This window comes from Onychostoma macrolepis, chromosome 09, assembly GCF_012432095.1.
Source record: "Onychostoma macrolepis isolate SWU-2019 chromosome 09, ASM1243209v1, whole genome shotgun sequence".
In the NCBI taxonomy this organism is placed as follows: Eukaryota; Metazoa; Chordata; class Actinopteri; order Cypriniformes; family Cyprinidae; genus Onychostoma; species Onychostoma macrolepis.
The window spans coordinates 28,128,636-28,150,055 of NC_081163.1; the positions used below are offsets into that span (position 1 = coordinate 28,128,636).

General features: G+C 37.1%; 2 protein-coding genes and 1 long non-coding RNA gene across 10 annotated transcripts in view; 1 reads left to right on the plus strand and 2 right to left on the minus strand.

Annotated features, from left to right (window-relative positions):
* dip2a (disco-interacting protein 2 homolog A) overlaps nt 1-15,930 on the plus strand; it is a 120,333-nt gene extending 104,403 nt beyond the window's left edge. For 7 of the 8 annotated variants that reach the window (XM_058786078.1, XM_058786079.1, XM_058786081.1 and 4 more), the window contains 30 exons: nt 133-224; nt 629-739; nt 1,293-1,416; nt 1,511-1,620; nt 1,924-2,026; nt 2,385-2,449; nt 2,605-2,698; nt 3,858-3,977; nt 4,091-4,205; nt 4,455-4,594; nt 4,796-4,932; nt 5,838-5,918; nt 6,038-6,165; nt 6,244-6,358; nt 6,651-6,858; nt 6,945-7,045; nt 7,760-7,840; nt 7,943-8,066; nt 8,166-8,287; nt 8,926-9,037; nt 9,128-9,237; nt 9,323-9,453; nt 9,539-9,707; nt 10,166-10,336; nt 12,134-12,195; nt 12,375-12,432; nt 13,266-13,340; nt 13,491-13,665; nt 13,926-14,049; nt 15,466-15,930. In XM_058786078.1, coding sequence (XP_058642061.1) covers nt 133-224; nt 629-739; nt 1,293-1,416; nt 1,511-1,620; nt 1,924-2,026; nt 2,385-2,449; nt 2,605-2,698; nt 3,858-3,977; nt 4,091-4,205; nt 4,455-4,594; nt 4,796-4,932; nt 5,838-5,918; nt 6,038-6,165; nt 6,244-6,358; nt 6,651-6,858; nt 6,945-7,045; nt 7,760-7,840; nt 7,943-8,066; nt 8,166-8,287; nt 8,926-9,037; nt 9,128-9,237; nt 9,323-9,453; nt 9,539-9,707; nt 10,166-10,336; nt 12,134-12,195; nt 12,375-12,432; nt 13,266-13,340; nt 13,491-13,665; nt 13,926-14,049; nt 15,466-15,718 — 3,611 coding nt within the window. In that variant the 3' untranslated portion in view covers nt 15,719-15,930. Of the gene's footprint in view, nt 1-132; nt 225-628; nt 740-1,292; nt 1,417-1,510; nt 1,621-1,923; nt 2,027-2,384; nt 2,450-2,604; nt 2,699-3,857; nt 3,978-4,090; nt 4,206-4,454; nt 4,595-4,795; nt 4,933-5,837; nt 5,919-6,037; nt 6,170-6,243; nt 6,359-6,650; nt 6,859-6,944; nt 7,046-7,759; nt 7,841-7,942; nt 8,067-8,165; nt 8,288-8,925; nt 9,038-9,127; nt 9,238-9,322; nt 9,454-9,538; nt 9,708-10,165; nt 10,337-12,133; nt 12,196-12,374; nt 12,433-13,265; nt 13,341-13,490; nt 13,666-13,925; nt 14,050-15,465 lie in introns of those variants that run through there. The other variant, XM_058786085.1, reaches the window with a different exon arrangement.
* Nucleotides 7,705-8,280, minus strand: LOC131546503 (uncharacterized). The gene is made up of 3 exons (XR_009272729.1): nt 8,143-8,280; nt 7,919-8,063; nt 7,705-7,825 (listed from the first exon to the last, which is right to left on the minus strand). It is a non-coding gene; the product is annotated as an uncharacterized LOC131546503 (long non-coding RNA).
* Nucleotides 15,931-16,479: 549 nt separating the features above from the next.
* The window catches only part of LOC131546492 (sacsin-like), a 47,508-nt gene continuing 42,567 nt past the window's right edge, over nt 16,480-21,420 (minus strand). The window contains 1 exon segment of the mRNA XM_058786077.1: nt 16,480-21,420. Coding sequence (XP_058642060.1) covers nt 18,086-21,420 — 3,335 coding nt within the window. The 3' untranslated portion in view covers nt 16,480-18,085.

Below are 21,420 nucleotides of genomic sequence, written 5' to 3' on the forward strand. Positions count from 1 at the left end.
AATACTTCATTACTGTCTGCCTCTGATTGCTAGTGTACTCATTTGAAATGGTGAATTAACTCTCATTCATACTGTAAGTGAAAACAGACAGTGCAGGTTTGAATGTGTGTTTTTGTAAATATGTTTCCGTAGGGAAGTTATGGACGCGGAGTCAGAAACTTGCCTATACGCTGCTGAACAAACTGAGTACCAGGAATGAACCACTACTGCGGCCTGGAGACAGAGTGAGTGTCCTTATCATGTAGATTCACATCCATTTACACCTTGCATTAACTGTCCATGCTGTTATGCAAGATCCCATTCCCCTGCAGAATCTTCATTCTCAATGACTGATCAAGGACATAGCATGTTACCATTATATCATGTTCTAGATAATCAAACAAACTAATAGGCTAAGATGTTAGTATGTCCCAATTTGTATACTTATGCACAATTCTAAGTTATTTTGTATTATAAAGGAGAAAGAAAATTCCAATAAACCATTTCGGACACAACTTGACATATCCAGTGATGGACAACGTTAATACCAAGTGAAACAGGCCCAGAATAAAATAAGTAATACACCAACAGTAGCAGTAAACAACATAAATGCAAGAGGTGTAAATAAATCTATTGTGTATCTCCACAGGTTGCACTTGTGTTCCCCAACAATGATCCTGTGATGTTTATGGTGGCATTTTATGGATGCCTCCTGGCGGAGCTGGTGCCTGTGCCCATAGAGGTGCCACTTACTAGAAAGGTATTAGTCAGCATTACACCAGCACACAGACAACACTATCATAGATTTCAATCACAATAGAGCCCCCTACAGGAAAAGACTGTATGTGACACCCTGATCTCCTCACATCACAGCATTATCCTTGAAAAAAAGCTTTTAATTTCCTACTGTATGGTATGACCATAAATAATACACTGGTAGTCAAAACATGAGTGCTGTTTTCTTAAAGATGTCAGTATGCATTGGTATTGTGAGTATGTGAGCATGTATGAATAACCAGTCACTCAGTCCTTGAGTTTTTCTCTTCTGTAAATGACCTGAATGTCTTCTATCTAAAGGTATCATTAGCTGTCTCTGTGCTGCTTTGAAGTGTGTTCGGTTTGATTAATAGAGCTGATGTTCCTGATGGGGACGGCTAATCCTTTAAAATGAAGGACACAATAACACACACGATGCCTTAGTGCTGTGTTATTGTGACTGTGTTTTTGAAGACCGTCTGATGAAAGACGGAGAGGGAGTGAGTGGACTGCAGATCGGTGTTGTATTGATGACTGTCTGTGTCTCCTCTCATCAGGATGCAGGCAGTCAACAGGTGGGGTTTCTGTTGGGCAGCTGTGGGGTCACTCTGGCACTGACCACTGATGCCTGTCAGAAGGGTCTGCCCAAAGCACAAACTGGAGAAGTTGTCACTTTTAAGGGTGGGTGATCCGTAGTAACAAGCCAGTTACTTCATCTTTATTTAATGGTGCTGTTTCTTCGCCTCGGGTATAAAGCGTGTGTATGTTTTTCCAGGCTGGCCACGACTGCTGTGGTTCGTTACTGATGGAAAGCATGTTGTAAAGCCTCCTAAAGACTGGCATCCTCCAATAAGAGATGCTAGCAATGAGATCGCATACATAGAGGTCAGGACCACACTAACATAAGGGATAATGCTTATTTTGAGATAATGACCAATGATAGGTGGATCCATCCATCTGTCTGTTTGTCTGTCTGTCTATCTATCTATCTATCTCTGTTCATCTGTCCATCCATCCATCTGTCTATCCATTCCTCAATCCATCTGTCCATCTATCTGTCTGTCTGTCATCCATCCATCTACCTATCTGTTTGCCTGGCTGTTTGTCCGTCCGTCCATCAGTCCATATGTCCATCCGTTCACTTATCTATCCATCTCTCTAACTGTAAGTTTCTCTTTCTGTACACAGTATAAGACCAGTAAGGAGGGCAGCACTATGGGCATCACGGTGTCTCACTCTGCTATGCTGGCTCACTGTCATGCGCTCACACAGGCCTGCGGCTACACAGAGGGTGAGTGTGTGCGACTTACATGCATCACACACAGGCTCATCTGAGACCGGCCACTGCAGGTCTAGAGTGTCCTACTTCCAGTCTCTAAATAACTGCTCACAAACCCTTAACACTCCACACACAGCAGCTCCTGCAGTAAAGACACTGTTACCCTCTTCTTCTGCCTCTGTATACACCTTTAAAACTGGATTTGATTGTAAATGTTATTGTTGTCAAAGAGATAACTAAGAATTCAAAAGTTTTGAAATGATTCATGATGTTTTACTTGCTGCTGTCACATACATCACACCATTTATCGCAAATGCTTTTTGCATTATACACCACAAAATATTTAATGTGATTTTACTCACTTGTATAGGTGAAATCATAACAAATGTTTTGGACTTCAAACGAGATGCTGGTCTGTGGCACGGGGTCCTCACGGTAAGTCAGACACACTTGTGGTTGATATCTGGTTTGATACGTTCACATACACTCGCACATGAATAAGGAGTTAGATCACCTTGCACTCATCCAGCTGTCTTTTGCTTTCTTAACCTGTGTCCTTGGCAACTGCTGTCATGGTGATGTGTGTTCAGAGTGTGATGAACCGAATGCACGTGATCAGCATCCCATACTCGCTGATGAAGGTCAACCCTCTCTCCTGGATACAGAAAGTCCACACCTATAAAGGTGAGTGTACTGCCTAAAGCCAGACCGCCTGTGTGTCATGATCTTTTACCACAGAAATATGGCCACTTATATGTGGATAAACTAAATGAACTGAGATGTAGATCAGATGTAGTTGCTGTTTATTTAAAATTGCTATTTTGCAGTGCAATTAACTGTATTTTTCTTCAGATTAGAGGCTCTTTATGGACTCAATTCCAAGAGTTGATTCCAAACTTATTTTTTGATTCTTAAGAAAAATGGAGGTTAAGTGAGTTGAAGTGGAAACCTGTTAAATAAAGAATTTGCAGTTGGTTTGAAATTAATGCATTTTGCCGTAATTTGTCATCAAGATTTGTATTTTAAATAAATACTGTAGAATCGTGAAAAAATGTACCACAGTTTCCACAAAAATATTAAGCAGCACATCTGTTTTAAACATTGATATTAATAAGAAATGTTTCTTTAGCAGCAAATCAGCACATTAGAATGATTTCTGAAGGATCATGTGAAAGTGAAGCCTGGAGTAATGATGCTTTGCCATCAGAAGAATACATTTTATTTTAAAATATATTAAAATAAAAAACAGTTTTTTTTTATTGTAATAATAATTCACAATATTACTGTTTTTACTGTATTTTTGATTAAACAAATGCAGTATTGGTGAGCATAAGAGACTTCTTTAAAAAATATATTTTTTAAATCTGCTGTACTGTATATTTTATAAATCTGAGTACTGTATACTCCACATTTCTTCAGATTATATGTATTATGAAGATTCCATTCATAATATTTATAAAAAAAATTTAAAAAAAGATACACTTTTGCCACCTATAGGTTAAATGATGTAACTACAGAAAGAGGAGTTTGTGATCTTTTTACAGTCAAAACATATTTATAAAATACTGTCTGCTGGATTAAAATTGTTCAGAAATGTTATATGTTCTGCAAACATATAGAGCATTGTGAGCAAATGTTAATTTTAAGAGAAACCTTTCAAAAGAGTAAAATATTTAACAAGACAGATTATTGTGCAGATTTTGCACTCTGACATGTCATTTTAAGGTTAATAGTTGGTCTTTTAATAGACAGTAAACACCTGTTTCACATCATAGCTGTTACTACACTGATTAAATGCTGTGTGACTGTTTGCATGTTTATATGTCCTGTGGTTTTCAAACAGCGCGTGTAGCAGTGGTGAAATCCAGGGATATGCACTGGTCACTTTTAGCCCAGCGGGATCAGAGAGACATCAGTCTTAGTTCTCTTCGCATGCTCATCGTTGCTGATGGAGCAAACCCATGTGAGTAAACACTTAATCAGAACTATCTGAGAACAAGCATAATTCCAAATCGAATGGAACACATCCTGAACTGTCATTGAAGCATTGTGTATGTTGTGTATATTGAAATGCAGGGTCTATTTCGTCCTGCGATGCCTTCCTCAACGTCTTTCAGGCCCGTGGGCTGCGGCCAGAGGTGATCTGCCCATGTGCAAGTTCCTCTGAGGCCATGACTGTTGCCATCCGCAGGTACACTGATGGCATTACAGCAGTAATATTGTAAACTACTATACTACTGTAAAAGCACTACTGTTTTAGTACATGCATTCTGCCCAGTATACTTACTACACTGCTTACTATTTTATTTCACCTTATTATCTAATGCATTTCAGTTATCATCTCAGAAATGACAATGGCATTTTGTATTTGACTTTGCATATGGCAGTATCATTCCAGAGCCCAAATCCATGTTGAATGACAGTGCTTGTATGTGTTCAGGCCTCCAGAGATGGGTGTTCCTCCTCCGGGTAAGGCAGTGCTGTCCATGAGCGGGCTGAGTTATGGGGTGATTCGAGTAGACACAGAGGAGAAGCTCTCTGTGCTCACTGTCCAGGATGTAGGACAGGTCATGCCTGGAGGTGAGACCTGCTTCACTATCACTGGTTGAGCTATAGACTGAAAAACGGTTTTGATTGGATGAATAGTGTGATGAAGAAATGCTTTACCTTCTGGCACTTTATGTACATTAACATTCTATTATTCTGAATTTTAATTTCTCTTGGGGACTAATATATTGTCTATGCATCTGTGTGTGTGTGTGTGTGTGTGTGTGTGTGCAGCGCTGGTGTGTGTGATCCGGATAGAGGGCACTCCATACCTGTGTCGAATGGATGAGGTTGGAGAAATCTGTGTGAGCTCCAGCAGTACAGGAATCTCCTACTATGGTCTGCCAGGCATGACCAAGAATGTCTTTGAGGTAAACAAAAGGTCCAATGATTTTTTTAAATTTAGTGTTGGCCTTAAAATGTTCAATCAATATTCGATTTTGGTTCTATATTAAATTAAATGTGCAGCCATAGTGGTAGCAATTTTGAAAATTAAATATTTCTGTCAAAGATTCACTTTGATTCATTCAGTGGGCCATTCTGCTGGTGACATATACCAGTTGGTGTATTTTGTATCTTTTCGAGTGAGTCATTGAATAATTCACTCATTAAAAACATTAATTCACAACTGCAATTCTTGTTATTATACTTTACTGAACTTTCTGAGCCTATAATTCAACTAAGTGACTCTAGAAAGACATGAGCATTTTTCCTACAACAATATCCACCTTTTTCTTGCCGTAAAAATGGGCGTGGCCATTTGTAAATTCTATGGGTCTAGCTTCCGGTCTTATCCGCATCCAGCTATTTTTAGCTGTACAAAACAGTTTGTTTTGCTGCTTGATATTGAAAATTTGTGTGTCTTACGATATTATTTTAATGTATTATCTTAATTATGAACACACTGGTTTGTAGTGCAAACAGTTTTACAGTGTACTGCACGTTGTTATTCTTCTCGTTATTTATCTATAACGGCTAATGAACCGGAAGTCTCACCCATAGGCTTACTTCCACGTTGAAGAAAAAGGTGGGTAGATCAGTTATATTATTTTGTCTGACTGTGGCATAACTTTAGATATAGAAAAAAGCAACAACAATAGTCAATGAGAACAATTTGTTTTAAAAAAAAGTTAAAAGTTCACAAGTAAAAAAGCTTTGAGTTACGTGTTATCATCCTGTTAAAAACTTTGTGAAGCTTACCTAAAAAAGGTAAGTAAAATAAGTACTTGACAGCATTGTAAACTCGACTAAAATGTTTTTGTTGTTTTGCTTTCAGACCATTCCAGTCACGTCATCAGGAGCTCCCATCAGTGACAGACCATTCACACGCACATCTCTCCTTGGCTTCATCGGGCCGGTGGGTTCAGATGTCTTAAAACGAACCATTCCTTTTGAAGCAGGATAACTTTTAAGTGTCTTTTAAATCAACACGTGGAGTTCATCTTTTTTGGATTGGGTTTGTTTCTTGTATTACAGGATAATCTGGTGTTTGTGGTGGGAAAGATGGATGGACTGATGTTGGTGAGTGGACGGAGACATAACGCAGATGATGTGGTGGCCACAGCACTGGCCGTGGAGCCCATGAAGTTTGTGTACAGAGGAAGGTAACTCAATTTACTGTTGACTTGAGATGAGTATGAATCTCTGCTCAGACTGAAGGCTGCATCTCTGTTCTCTGTCAGAATTGCGGTTTTCTCTGTATCGGTGCTGCATGATGAACGCATTGTTGTGGTGGCAGAACAGAGACCAGATGCCTCGGAGGAGGACAGCTTCCAGTGGATGAGTCGTGTGCTGCAGGTGAACACACACACACACACACACACACACACACACACATTTACTTAGCTTTCTAAAGGAGGACACTGCATAGACTTCTATTGTTTTTTTGTTTTGTTTTTTTATTCAGCTAGTTAAAAATAATATTTTAAACCTAACCCTAACAGCAAACTATATGCATTTTTACAATTACAATTTGGTGTGTCCGAAGTGTTTACTTGTACCCCCCAAAAAAACACTGTTACATGTTTTACATATGTTACATACACACACACATACATATTTTCTTGACCACTTTCTTTCTCACTCTCAGGCTATTGACAGCATCCATCAGGTGGGAGTGTACTGCCTGGCTCTGGTGCCCGCTAACACACTACCCAAAGCTCCTTTGGGCGGCATCCACATCTCAGAGACCAAACAGCGCTTCCTGGAGGGAGCCCTGCACCCCTGCAACGTCCTCATGTGCCCTCATACCTGCGTGACCAACCTGCCCAAACCTAGGCAGAAGCAGCCGGGTACAGGTGAGTCCTGTGTGAGTGTTGGGTGGTTGTTTTTCATTTTATGCATATTTTGCACATCATATGACCTGTTGTCTCTGTTGTTTCAGAGGTGGGTCCTGCTTCTATGATAGTCGGAAACCTAGTGGCAGGAAAGAGGATTGCACAGGCCTGTGGGAGAGATGTTTCACAGCTGGAGGACAATGATCAGGTAAAGATCAACCCCATTCTCTCTCTCAAACCACAGAGGTCAGTGGTGAAAAAGAAGTACACTTTAGCATACTTTTAATATAGAGTACTTATTATGGAAATACTTTATTTTAAAATAGTGTACTTAAATGCAAATTGAATATAATGTTTTCAGACTCTTAACTTCATGTTAATTGTATTGATACAATATACATATACATATACATTTTCTGTTGCTTTACTATTTCACAAGGAACACATAATACAATGAATATGTATTATACTAAATTTATATTATATGCAAGTAGCTGAAATTTAGAGTGCTTTTCTGACCCACTTAAGTAAGACTTAAGTACATCTTATACGTAATTTCATAATTAATTCTATAGTCTTTGAAATATGGTTAAAGTACTGCTGAATGTGCTGAAAAGCATTTATGGTAAAATACAATATAAATCAATATTATATATTTTAATTGAACATTTGTAATGATGAAAATGTTTAATTTGACATCAAAGTGCACTTTTTAAAAGAAACATAGTCATGAAAGCGTTCTCTCTTTAAGAACACTAAGCACATTTTTATTTAATTAATATTAGATTATCTGCAAGTACAAGTTACATCTAAGATTTGAAGTACACCACAAGTGCGCTTTCAATACAATTAAGTGCACTTTATCACAGGGGCAGGTCCTGAAGTATGCTGTTGTCTGAATGTGTCATCTCTCCTCTTGTAGTTCCTGTACATGCAGGATGTTCTGCAGTGGAGAGCTCAGGCCACACCAGATCACCCTCTGTTTTTGCTGCTCAACGCCAAGGTACAGTACTCATTATCCCTCAACCCAGAAAACACAGTATTCAGAGTCAGATAGATTGTGTATTCACTATCATCTTACTCTATGTGCGTTTTATTTTTTCAGGGCACTGTGGCCAACACAGCCTCCTGTGTACAGCTCCACAAGCGGGCAGAGCGTGTGGCCGTAGCGCTGATGGAAAGAGGTCGACTTAACACTGGAGATCATGTAGCACTTGTTTATCCTCCTGGTAAGAGAAAAAGAGACTTACATTACTGTGGTCTAATAAAGGGTGTTCAGATCTCAGGTTTTGTGGAGCTCAATACCTCTCTGTCTTCCTACTTTGCAGGTATCGATCTGATCGCCACATTCTATGGCTGTCTGTACGCCGGCTGTGTTCCAGTCACTGTCAGGCCTCCACACCCACAAAACCTAACCACAACCCTGCCAACCGTTAAAATGATTGTTGAGGTAACTTCAAGCACATGCTGTTACTATAGCCAATAAACAGAAACACTAGCGCCCCCTTGTGATCAGTCTTTATTATTGTATTTTATATCATTTTATAGGTAACACTTCAGCAATAATGTTAATTTTGTTAATATTCATTAGGAATCATTAGGAGATTTTTTGCTGTGTATTTATAAATTAACATTAACATAGATTAATGAATGCTGTAAAAATTGTTGGTCATTGTTAGTTCATGATACCTAATGCATTAACTAATGTTAACTAACTAAAACTTACTCGTAAGGTGTTGTTTTATTTTATTTTATTTTACAAAATAACAAATTAAGTGTCATTGCAAACAAATCATTCTAAAGCTTTTCTCACTCAAGTCATTTTTGCAATTTATTTAACCAAGTGGTCAAACTTGTTTATATCAAAATAAGATTATTTTCATGAATGGTGACTATTGTGTCCATATACTTTTTGGGGCCACTGTAGATTAATTATATTAGATTATATATGTAGATTATATTCTGTGTGTGTGTGTGTTAATATATATTAACAAGTATTATTTTAGCCTTAAGCCAGTGTCTGATTGATTAAACATTATCTTGTATTCCCTGCTGTAACTTTTCTATCCTGGTGCATATGTTTGACAGGTCAGTAAGTCTGTATGTATTTTGACAACTCAAGCAATAATGAAACTACTGAAATCCAAAGAGGCAGCAGCTGCTGTAGATATTAAAACGTGGCCATTGATACTGGACACAGGTAAAGACATAATTTACACTTTTTTACTATTGTATCATTGCAATCCCTTGTTAAAAGAAACGATACATTTAGTCTATTCATTCCATTCAGATGATCTCCCAAGAAAGAGAATTCCTCAGATCTACAAACCTCCCACCCCAGAGATGCTCGCCTACCTGGACTTCAGTGTTTCTACCACAGGAATCCTTGCTGGGGTCAAGGTGCTGTCTAACCTGTCATTCAAGTGCCAATGGTACATTCATTTTGTGTGGGATTGACATTTCTAACGTTGTGTATTATTCACAGATGTCCCATGCTGCCACTAGTGCCTTGTGTCGCTCTATTAAGCTGCAGTGTGAGCTGTACCCCTCTCGACAGATCGCCATCTGTCTGGACCCCTACTGTGGCCTGGGCTTTGCCCTCTGGTGTCTCTGCAGGTGAGAGACAGTTCACACCTTGGATACTGTGATATTGTATTATTTATGTGATGCACAGTAATGTAAATCATGTTTGTGTTTGCAGTGTGTACTCAGGCCATCAGTCTATTTTGGTTCCTCCTCTGGAGCTGGAGACCAATCCGTCTCTGTGGCTTACTGCTGTCAGTCAGTATAAAGTACGAGTGACTTTCTGTTCATATTCAGTGATGGAGATGTGTACCAAAGGCCTAGGCTCCCAGACTGAAGCTCTGCGGGTCAGTAATATACAGTAATCACACACCCTTAGTCTACATAATGTAGCAAATAATTATATTCCAATATTTTATTTAAATGCATGGTAACACTTTACTTATAACATTTTACTTATATATAAAACAAATGCTATTTTTTTTACCTTTCTATTCATCAAAGAATTCTGAAAAAATGTATCACGGTTTCCACAAAAATATTAATATTTGATCAAATAAATGCAGCATTGGTGAGCATTTTGATTTCTTACACAAATATTTAAAAATCCTACCGACACCAAACCGTAGTTTACTTTACTTATTATCTTTACCATTATCTTGGACTAAGTAGTATGTCCTATCTCTGAGTATCAGCATATTCTAGGATCCCATTTAGCTTACAGTAGTTCTAGTTAAAGTCGTTAAGGGCATAAGTTGTATTTGATTCATTCCATTGAGTTTAATCCCCATCTGTACACCTGCAGTTACGGAATGTGAATCTGTCGTGTGTACGAACCTGTATGGTGGTGGCTGAAGAACGTCCTCGCACCACGCTTACACAATCCTTCTCGAAGATCTTCAAAGACCTGGGGCTCTCCTCACGGGCCGTCAGCACCACCTTCGGCTGCAGGGTCAATGTGGCCATTTGTCTTCAGGTGAGTGAAGAATTCAAGTGTTTGTTTGGTTTTTTTTATTTGTGTTAGGTAGAAACTTGAATGTTTGCTTTTAAAAGACCTGTTTACATTAAGTGTGAAATTTCCATGATTTTTTATCATGACAAGAATAATGTACTATAAATCCTTTCACACCAAAAGTTAAATATATCGCTACGTTTTAGCAATAGGTTATATTTTAAATTACAAAACATAAATTAGCGCTTGTTCAAGTATTTAACATTTTCTCTAAAGTTATTGAAATTTAATATCACACAAAAATTATTATTAACACTGTTATATTTTTTGTGTCGCTTTGTCGCATCGCTCTTTGTGTGAATGGGCCTTTATCTGTTGTAATTGTTTAAAAATCATTTTCTGTACCCTTATGTTCTGTTCACTGGCCTGGACGCCTGTCTGTAACTGTATGTATATGTATCTGTTTGTGTATTAAATGTTCGCCTGTGTTTGTCTGCTGCTCCATGCCCTCTCGTCAGCCCAACAGGCTGGGCAAGTTGGCTGAGCAGGTATTGTGACCCAGATGGGGACCACAGGGGTGCTAGCAGGGGGCTTCCAGGACGCTTGTAAAGGCTCTGCTTTTCATATGTCTCTGTTTGTGTGTATACCGTATATATATGTGTGTGTGAAATGCTCATCTGCATGACATAAAGAATGCTTTGCTTCCAGTCTCTTAAGTACCTAATACTTTTTATTATATTGTATTATTTGTGCCAGCACTGTTACATACAGTGCCATATTTTATTTCATATAAGATGAAATGAGATGATCCATATACTAATCTCAATTGTTAATTATTTAACAGTTCTATGTATCTATCTATCTATTCTAAGTAGTCCAAAAAAATTGCAAGCTTCTATTTATGAAATGTGACTTTAATGTCTATATACTTGTTTTTCATTTACTTTGACAGAATGTATTCATATGCCTGCTCTGCTTTTCATAGCTTTTGTGCTTGGCCCTGCACTTACTATATATATACTCTAGGATGTGCCAAAGCAATGCTTGTAGCTGTGCATATAGAGTAGACTCGCTTGTTTTTACAGCGACTGATTAAACTGATAGTTCACCCAAGAATGAAGATTTTGTCATCACACTCATGTCGTTCCAAACCTGTATGACTTTTTGGGAAACATAATAGAAGATATTTTGAAGAATGTTGAGAACCAAACAGTTTTGGTTCCCATTGACTTCCATTATATTTTTATAATATTTGTTTGTTGAACAACCTTTACAAAAACAAAAAAAAAAGTCATCAAGCTGAGTAAATGATGATAGAATTTTCATTTTCATTGGGGTGAACTATCCCTTTAAAGGAAATTTATGACAAATTCTATGTTACTTCCATCTGTTATTAAGTTAAAGCATGTCATTTCTAAATTTTGCTGAAAATGCATTGACTGTTTTCAAACAGGCTGCCCCAAGCATTCACAATCTGTCATTTGTTTCACAAACAGAAACAATTTGAGCCAATTTTTCTGTGTCAGACTGGTCGAACAAACAAAAGATCTACTACTTTAACATGCAAATTGCTTATAGTTGTCTCTGCATATTAAGAAAAGTCTAGCAAAACAAATTACACACTTTGCCTTTAAGTATCCATGTTCACTTTTATAATCTTTCTGAGAAGGTCCTATGTGTCATCACATATAATGTCACCACCGGTACATGGTAACACAGTACATGTGCTAGTGCCTGAAGGTGGATCAGCTGTATGAACACAGAATCTGTGGTGGCAGATATATCACAGACCTCCAGTGATCTGCTCTCCTTTGTTTCTAGGGCACCGCTGGGCCGGATCCCACCACAGTATATCTAGACATGAGGGCCCTGCGGCATGACAGGTGCTATAACAAACACTTCTGATTTTCCTAAAGCTTATATACCAGTGTCAATTCATATCAATTCATATTATGTTGTTTATCAACTAATTAAGTAACTAAGTAAATTATTTTGGTCTTTTAATTAGAAAAGTTCAGTTATATATGATCTGTTATTTATTTATTTTTTCCAATTCAATCAGGGTTCGATTAGTTGAAAGAGGATCACCGCACAGTCTGCCACTAATGGAGTCTGGGAAGGTGAGATATTATAAATAATGAATACACATACAACATTTTAATGGAGTAATTAAAATGTTTTGATGTTTTTGAAAGAAAAGTGCTTTCTTCTCATCAAGGCAGCATTTATTTGATGCAACATACGGTTAAAAACAGTAATATTGTAAGATATATATATATATATATATATATATGTTATCGCTGTGATACAAAGCTGAATTTTCAGCAGCCATTATCTCATTAGTTTTCAGCCATTAGTTTTCAGTGTAACATGATCCTATATGGTGATTTGTTATCTATTATTATTAGTGCTCAGTTATTATTCATGTTTATTATTATCAATGTTACTGATAATAATAAACTGCCACATTTACATTTTTTTTAAATGAATACAAATTTCAAAGGAACAGCATTTATTTGAAATGGAAATCTTTTGTAACATTATGAATGTCTTTACTGTCACTTTTGATCAATTTAATACATTCTTTCTGAATAAAAGTATTTATTTTGTATCTTACTTGAATGGTATTAAGCAGAAAACACTGTTTTCTACACTGATGATAAAGTTTCTTGAGCAGCAAATCATAATATTAGAATGATTTTTGAAGGATGAAGGAATAAATGACATTTAAAAACATTAAAACAGAAAACAGTTCCTGTAAATTGTAATAATATTTCCCAATATAACTGGTTTACTGTAGTTTTGATCAAATAAATGCAGTCTTGGTGAGCATAAGAGACTTCATTCAAAAACGTAAAAAAAAACTTAATCCAAATTTATAACTTCATTAAAATCAATTAAATTAAAAAATAATAATAATTATTTTATATTTATTACATTTCTCAACACACAGATTCTGCCTGGGGTAAAGGTTATAATTGCCAACACAGAGACCAAAGGCCCTCTAGGAGATTCTCATTTGGGAGAAGTAAGTTTCAATAGCGAGTGCTATTAACCACAGAGAACCACATCTGAGCTCCAAAATAAGTAGTGTTACCTGCTATGTTAGTTATATTATAGTCTGTTATGTTATATTATATCATGTGTAGTGAGCTGATGGTACTGTATTTAAAAACAGATCTGGGTGAGCAGCCCCCATAATGCCACAGGATACTATACGGTTTATGGTGAAGAGGCGTTGCATGCTGACCACTTCAGCACCAGACTGAGTTTCGGTGACACACAGACAGTTTGGGCTCGAACTGGATATCTCGGTTTCCTGCGGCGCACAGAACTTACAGATGCCAGTGGAGGTACTGTATGCATGAGATGAAGACCATACACACAAACAAACTAGTGTCTCATTTCAAGATATTTCTGAGGTGACTTTTCAAATTAAAAACATGTTTAATAAAAGCTTTCAACACACACCCTGACTAGCTAATAAATGATTTTTTAAATGTTTTATTTTGTTGCAATGTTTGTACATTGTTTTTTGGTGTGTACTCATCAGATATAATAGGAAAAATCAGTTGTGTTGTCCAATAAATGATGTTTTTGCACATTATTCTAGAGCGGCATGATGCCTTGTACGTGGTTGGTTCTCTAGATGAGACTCTAGAGCTGCGGGGAATGCGCTACCATCCCATTGATATTGAAACATCTGTCATAAGGTCACACAAGAGCATTGCAGAGTGGTAAGCAATATTTTTAAATGCTTTCCTCATACCTCACAGAAGCAGATTTTAATGGATAAACTTTTTATTTAAATCTTTACTCAACTGTAATATAAACTCTCCATTTTACTGTTTATAACAACTGAACATTTGATCGTTTTCATTGTTTGGTGCATCCATGACAATAGCTTAAAATTACTATTCTTAATAATTATCTTTGAAAATGTCTAAACTGTTTACATAAGTTACCTTTCCTGAGAAGCAAAATTTACAAAGGTATTAAAGGAAGTTTTGAGTTAAATACAAGATAAGATCTGTGGCATGCTGTTGATTACCTTATTTCCTGAAACACAAGTTGTGGTATATTTGTCATGCGAAAGTTCCAAGACAACTATATGATGACTATTATTATTGTTGGCCAGTTACACTAATGGACATTGATAATCTAATATTCTCTAACATTGTTAAATCCAATATTGGTACCTATACAGTTTTGATACCATTCCTAAACATACTTTGAAATGAAAAATGTATTATAGTTTATATTTATAATAAATACAGTTTGCTTCTTTTGTTCTTTTTTTTTTTTGGCCCATTTGAGTAAGACTGAAGTACATCTTTATATGTAATTTCATCATTACTTCTGTTGCCTTTGGAATATGGTTAGTGTACTGCTGAATGTACTGACAAATGTTTATGGTAAACTAAAATATACTTTAATGTCATTGCTATTGAAACTTGTATGTCATGTATTTAAATATATTAATTACACATTTGTAATGAAGAAGTTCCAATTTAAATGTTTTAAACGTAATACTGAATAACACACTACTGTTAAAACTACAATCAAGTATGTTGCATGTGCTTTAGTATGTTAGTCAACACATCAATGTGAAACTTTTAATTTGACATTATTAAAAAGTGCACTTTTTAAATGTGTACTTCAGCGTGAAACAGTCATGCAAGTGTGCTGTCTTTAAGTACACTCAAGTGACCTGTTATTTCATTAATATTATATTATCTGCATGTAATTTTTTAAATAATCTTTCAAGATTTGAAACAACAAGTGCACATTAAATAAAATTAAGTGCACTTCTTTATCAAGGGATGCCTACTCGTTATCATGTAGTCAGCTAACATTAGAAAGACAAACATGAGACAAGTCCACCAAATTTCCACAATAATTTACTGTATGCCATGAATGCTGTTGACGAAGTTTCATTTAACTGGAAGCATTCCTTTAAGACTTCCTGAAGACTGTTTTTTCCATATTAATATCTTGCTGTATGAAATGTTTTAATTTTGTTACACTTTGAATTTGATTTACAAATATAAAGCCATGTTGTATACCCATGTTGTACAAAAATAGCCATGTTTTGCAGTGTAGATACAGTATTCTGCTTTTCGTACTTAAATACGCTCTCACCCTTTCCTCAGTGCTGTGTTCACATGGACGAATCTCTTGGTGGTGGTCGTGGAGCTTGAAGGGTCAGAACAGGAAGCCCTGGATCTTGTTGCTCTGGTGACCAACGTGGTTCTGGAAGAGCACTATCTCATAGTGGGGGTCGTTGTGGTGGTGGATCCTGGAGTCATTCCTATCAACTCCAGAGGGGAGAAGCAGCGCATGCACTTGCGGGACGGCTTCCTCGCCGACCAGCTGGACCCTATATATGTGGCCTACAACATGTGAGAATGTGTAACATGGAGGAGGAACCAGATGCCAGAAATATCTGCATATGCAAATTTACAAAGGAAGCGTTAGGGGGAAGTTCGGACATGCTTGCCTCTTCCTCCACAAACATGAAGAGTCCTTGACAGAGCTATGCAGTTTATTTTTATATCAAACTGTCAGAATGCCTTGCAAATAAAACTCTGATTCAGTGGTCAGGGCAAATGACTTGATTTCATCTCCTGTTTTCTTGTGTGACAAAATTATGAGTTCAGTTTTTATTCAAGCACACTTGTCCTGCACATGACACATGCGTGCCGAATGTTCCCTGTGTGTGAGGAGGACCGGCCCAAAAGGGCAAAAGAGTGCCTGATGTCAAAACAGGATCCAGATTGTCTTTGTAATTTCAAGGGTGTGTGAAAATGTGAAATGCACTTCATTTCAATGCATTACTAGCGCCAATATAATAGCTGTAAAAAAAAAAAAAAAAAAAAAAAACATGCTCAAGTCAATTTTTGTTTGGTTTGTTCTCTTTTTACATCAACACAGAAATCTTTGGTAAATGTTTTATCTGGAGACCAAATGACAATAAGGATGGATATAAGATGGAGAAATGGATATCTAAGTCTTTGTTTGCAAGAAACCAGTACTGAAGGTGTGCTGCGGATATGCTGCTCCATAAATCCACAAGCTTATGCATTCCCAGCTAGTGTTTCAACATGGGCCTTAAATATTTTTTATATGCCTGTGGATTGTTTGTTATTTATATTATATAACCCCCCACCCCACCCCACATTCTTTATTAAATCATTGGATTCATGTGTGAGCTTTTAGACTGTGCAGGACATGAATCAGGGTGATAACAGTGAATAGATGAAGAGTCTTATTCAGGTGACCAAGTCCCAATCTGAAAAATATATTTCTGCTCAAATTTACATCATTCATAGCATTTCAAGTTTGAACTAGTTTTTACAGTATGACATCACCGTTCATAACTAGATTATCTTATATTCCTGCAGATGAATGTATGAAGGTGACATTTTTATTCTCCTACATATTACTGATTGAAAATAAAGTAGCCTTTTCCATTAATTTGTTAAAACATACCAAACAGATGGGATTGTTATTTCAGGAAAAAATGACCACTGCAGGTGAGGGCTTTTATTCTTCTTTTCATTACCGTGTTAAAGTGTGATATTTGCTTGTATTTTTCAGACGCACTGTACACCGCATTGGCCAGCACTGTAAAGACCACTTCTAACAATGCTTGCTTTCTTTTACTGTGTTCATTATGTAAAGGACAGGCAGTATGCCTGCTGTAATTATGTACAGAATTTGTGTAATAAGTTATTACTGGGACACCAGAAAACTACAAATACTTTTGGCATGGTTTTTGCAGTGGCATGGAGGAAACCAGATGCTGCTCAAATCGAAGCTTAATTTCACAAACAGTAAGGGGAACAACATGAGACACTATTCAAGTAACATTTTATATTGCAATAGACTCAAGAAGTGGTTTTGCTGCAAGAATTGTAAAGCACATACAGCATCTGTATTGCAGGATGGTTGTGTGACTGTTAGTGTTCAATTTTTGCAGTTTTGTCATTTAGTGAATATTTGGTTGAAACAGCTTTTGACTTCTGTTAATATTTCTTAATAAAACCCATGCTTTTAAATGCTGGACATTGACATTTTCAATTCTAATGTGATTTTTAATGCACATTTTGCAGACAATTTTATCCAAAGAAACTTACATTGCATTTAAGATAAACATTTTATTTCATTCAATCCCTGGGAATTGAACCCATGACCTTGCCATTGCTAATGCCATGCTCTAATGTTTGCTACATGAATACCCAGTATGGAATAATATAAATGTTGCATATATAATAGTAAGCAAAAAGATAACCAGATTGACAATTATCAAAACATGATTACAAATATTTAAGAATTTCCATTATGCATGTTAACAGTGCTAAACACGTATATAAAAAAAGAAGACCATAATGATTGCCTCTATTGAACAGTATAATATTTCAAGATATGTATTCTTCTATTTTTTCTAAAAGCTTTGTGGCAATATCCAATGCCCTTATGGCATTATTAATGCCAAAGATTAAAGAATTTCCATTATGCATGTTAACAGTGCTAAACATATACAACAAAAAAAAAGATCCTAATGATTGCCTCTATTGAACAGTATAATATTTCAAGATATGTATTCCTCTATTTTTTCTAAAAGCTTTGTGGCAATATCCAGTGCCATTACGGCATTATAAATGCAAAAGATTAAAGAATTTCCATTATGCATGTTAATAGTGTTAAACATATACCAAAAAAAAAAAAAAAAAGATCCTAATGATTGCCTCTATTGAACAGTATAATATTTCAATATATGTATTCTTCTATTTTTTCTAAAAGCTTTGTTGCAATATCCAATGCCCTTATGGCATTATTAATACCAAATTGCTTGTTTGGAATGTGAGGAAATTGGTGATAGTTCGGATATTGTGTTTTTTTGTCATCAACACCAAGGTCAGTCAGTTGCCTCAAAGTGTTCGGTAAAGAAGCCAACTGTGAGCTGAAATGGGACACCTGTAGAGCAAGGCTAGTTATTGAGCATTTGTTGGGATGATGTCCACTTCCCCTGTACATCGCTGCTATCAGGGCTTTTTCCACAGCCTGATGCACTTTAAACAGACACCACTCTGAACTTTCTCCACCAGTGTCATTATGAGCTGCTTTGATGTCACATTGAGCCTGTTCATACCAGCGTTTTGCCTCCCCTCTGTTTGGCCTTGGAGTTTCTCTGTGGTATGACCAAAAGTTATAGTGCCTTCTAGAATAGTTCTGATAGAACCTCTCGCGTCCCCTCCTGTGACTTCGTGCCTCTGTGTTCCACATGTCATAGAAATCTCGAAAGTCTCTCCAGGATGAGGATGTGCTATGTGCAGTTGTAGTTGTAGTTGTAGTCCCTTGTTGTAGTTCCTCAATTCTCTTTTGCAGATATCTGAATGCCTCTGTAGCAAGGGCTTCATTGCCTGGGTTCTTGTCTGGATGCCACCGGAGGTAGAGACGTTTAAGAGCTTTTTGTTTGTCCTCACTTGACATCTTCCAGATTTCATTTAAGCTTTGGACAATTTCTCTTTTGATCTCTTCCAATGTCTCAGGAAAGACTGTTTTGGGTGGAGGCCCAGATGTCAAAAGACGTTCTATATCTGTGCAAGTGGACCCTTTTGATACAGTTGCCTTCGTTTCCCTTTTAAACTGGTAAAGGTCAAGAGAGCTTACTTCAATGAAGTCATCACTGCCAACTTGAATTTTATATCTGGCAGGATACTGTCCTCTTTGTTCCAGTGGATCATCCACTCGCTCGATAATAATGGCGTAGAAATATTCACCAGAATCATCCTTACTACAGCCAACATACTCTCCACTTTCAAAGTTGTTGAGGAAATTCATATCAAGGCAGTCATGCCATTCTTCAGGTATACAAAATCCAGGTTTTGGTAAGGAACCATGTCCTTCCTCCTTGTAGCCACTGTTATGAATGCCATATTTTGCCAATGCTTTCTCAACATCCTCCATGTTGTCACAATGCAGAAGTCGCCCCAGGACCAGAAGGCTTGAGGTGGTTAGACAGTTCTTTAGAAGAGCATTGATTTCTTTAGTAAGACACATGGTAATTTCACTCACTACTTTGGGGGCCATGTCATCATTGTGTTTCAAGTAGAAACTGCATCCACCTTGCTGTTTTTTCACATACACATCTGTTTCAGCCTTACTACCCTCAAGTGGCTTAAGGTTTAAAAGAAGCTCAGTTTGAAGAGTTTTACAACAGATAATTTGAATCTTAGAAAAGATTTCTTCACACTTTTCTGCAGCATCAGAATGTGAAACCCCACCTTTGCTCTCTTCTCTGATGAGACAGACTAGTCCATGAAGAAATGCAGCAGAAGACAAGTGTTTGTCAAACCAGCCACTAAATTCACACTCCCCTTCATAATCACAATATTGGACACTTGTTCCCTCCAGGTTTTCAGAAATTACATCCGAAAGAAATTTTGGGCGAACTTGCTCAGGAAGAAACTGCAATAACATCTGATGTTCATAGTGATCATTTCCAAGATGACAACAGTTTAATCTTTCCAGCAATTTCAGCTTTGTTTCCAAAGGACCCTCGAGTCTTGCAGCCTGAAAGACAGTGTCATTAAAAAACAAAGTGCTGGATTCATATAGTCTTCCATCTGTTGATGGAAGATAAAGTTGGTTGTTTTGGCAAATATGGGTTTTATTCTGTTCCTCTTTCAACAGGCAAAACAGCTGTTGTACCACACGTTTCACAGTTTTCTGCTGATTTCCTTGAAGACTGTCTTTGTCAGAACTATCAGAATATATTTCTTGAAGAACGGTGCTATATTGATGGATGGTAGGTCTTTCCTTGACACCAATCATCTTGAAGAAGTCTTCAAATTTCATGTAGTTTGAAGGAATGTTGTACAAGTAAGGCCTAAACTCAAGAGCATCAGACAGTGCAAGTACTGTCTGGCAAGCTTTCACAAGTGTTGTGCCATTTTCCACAAGGATAATGGGGAGGTCTGAGAACAGAGAGGCATCAAAATTTATTGACTGTAGGTAGCCGTATGATTTGCTAAATATTTTTTTTCTTGTCTCTAACAATCTGTCTGTGTGGCACTGAGACATACAGAGGTTTTTCAAATTAGCAGCTATTTTTCCAGGGGGTGGGATCTCCAAGGCCCCAGCATCCTTCATTTTCTTTATGATATGTAGTGAGCAGAGTTCTGAGGGTAGGATTGGCATAGATGTCCATATGAGAAAATGGTGATTGTTGTCTCTGTCAATCAATGATCCACTGATTGCAACAACGTCCCTCTCTTGAGCAAAGGCTTTGTGATAATCACAAAGTGTTTGATGAATTTTCACTGGGAAGATGAATTTTATGTTAGCAACTCTGTTCAGTAATTTAGAGTTTTTGTCATTACTCTTTGATAAAACAGTCTTAAACAGGAGTTGTGATCTTTTTTTAAGAACATCTAAAGGAATGTTACCTCTAGTTTCAGATTCAATTTGTATTGCAAACTGAATGATTTCCTCATCAGACACTCTATGTTTCAATCCAAGGTCCTTTAAGAGCAAATAGGCTTCATTACGCTTATTTCTGAAAATCTCCCAAAACGTTTCTGGCACAAATTTCTCTTCTGGAAGCATTACCCTGTATAGGTGTACATTGTCATCATAGAAGTATGAAGCCACCTGAAGGGAGCCATGGATGTCTTGAATAAATCTGACCTCTCTCAATGCAGAGACAATCCTGTGATCCACTGGTCCAAGTTCCACTAACAACCGCATGAAATCAAGAAGCTTGGCCTCTTTCATCATGTGCACAGAAGAAAGAATGAATTGTATACAGAACTCCAAATCATCTAAAACCTGAATGTTCAGAATTTCTGACAATTCTAAGTTCACCCAGCTGCGTTTGAGGAAAATACTGTCGCATCCATCGACACAGTACAAATTTGGAAAGTCATTGTGATGCTTAGAATTCAGAATAAACACCCTTCTGTGTAAATCAATCCTTTTCCGTTTTCCAGATATTGACTCAAACAGGGGCAAATACTTGAACATCCTCACATGTTCAACCATGTTCTTTTTGGAATCTCTGATCTCACTCTGTAAGAAATGTTGAAGATCTACACATTCAT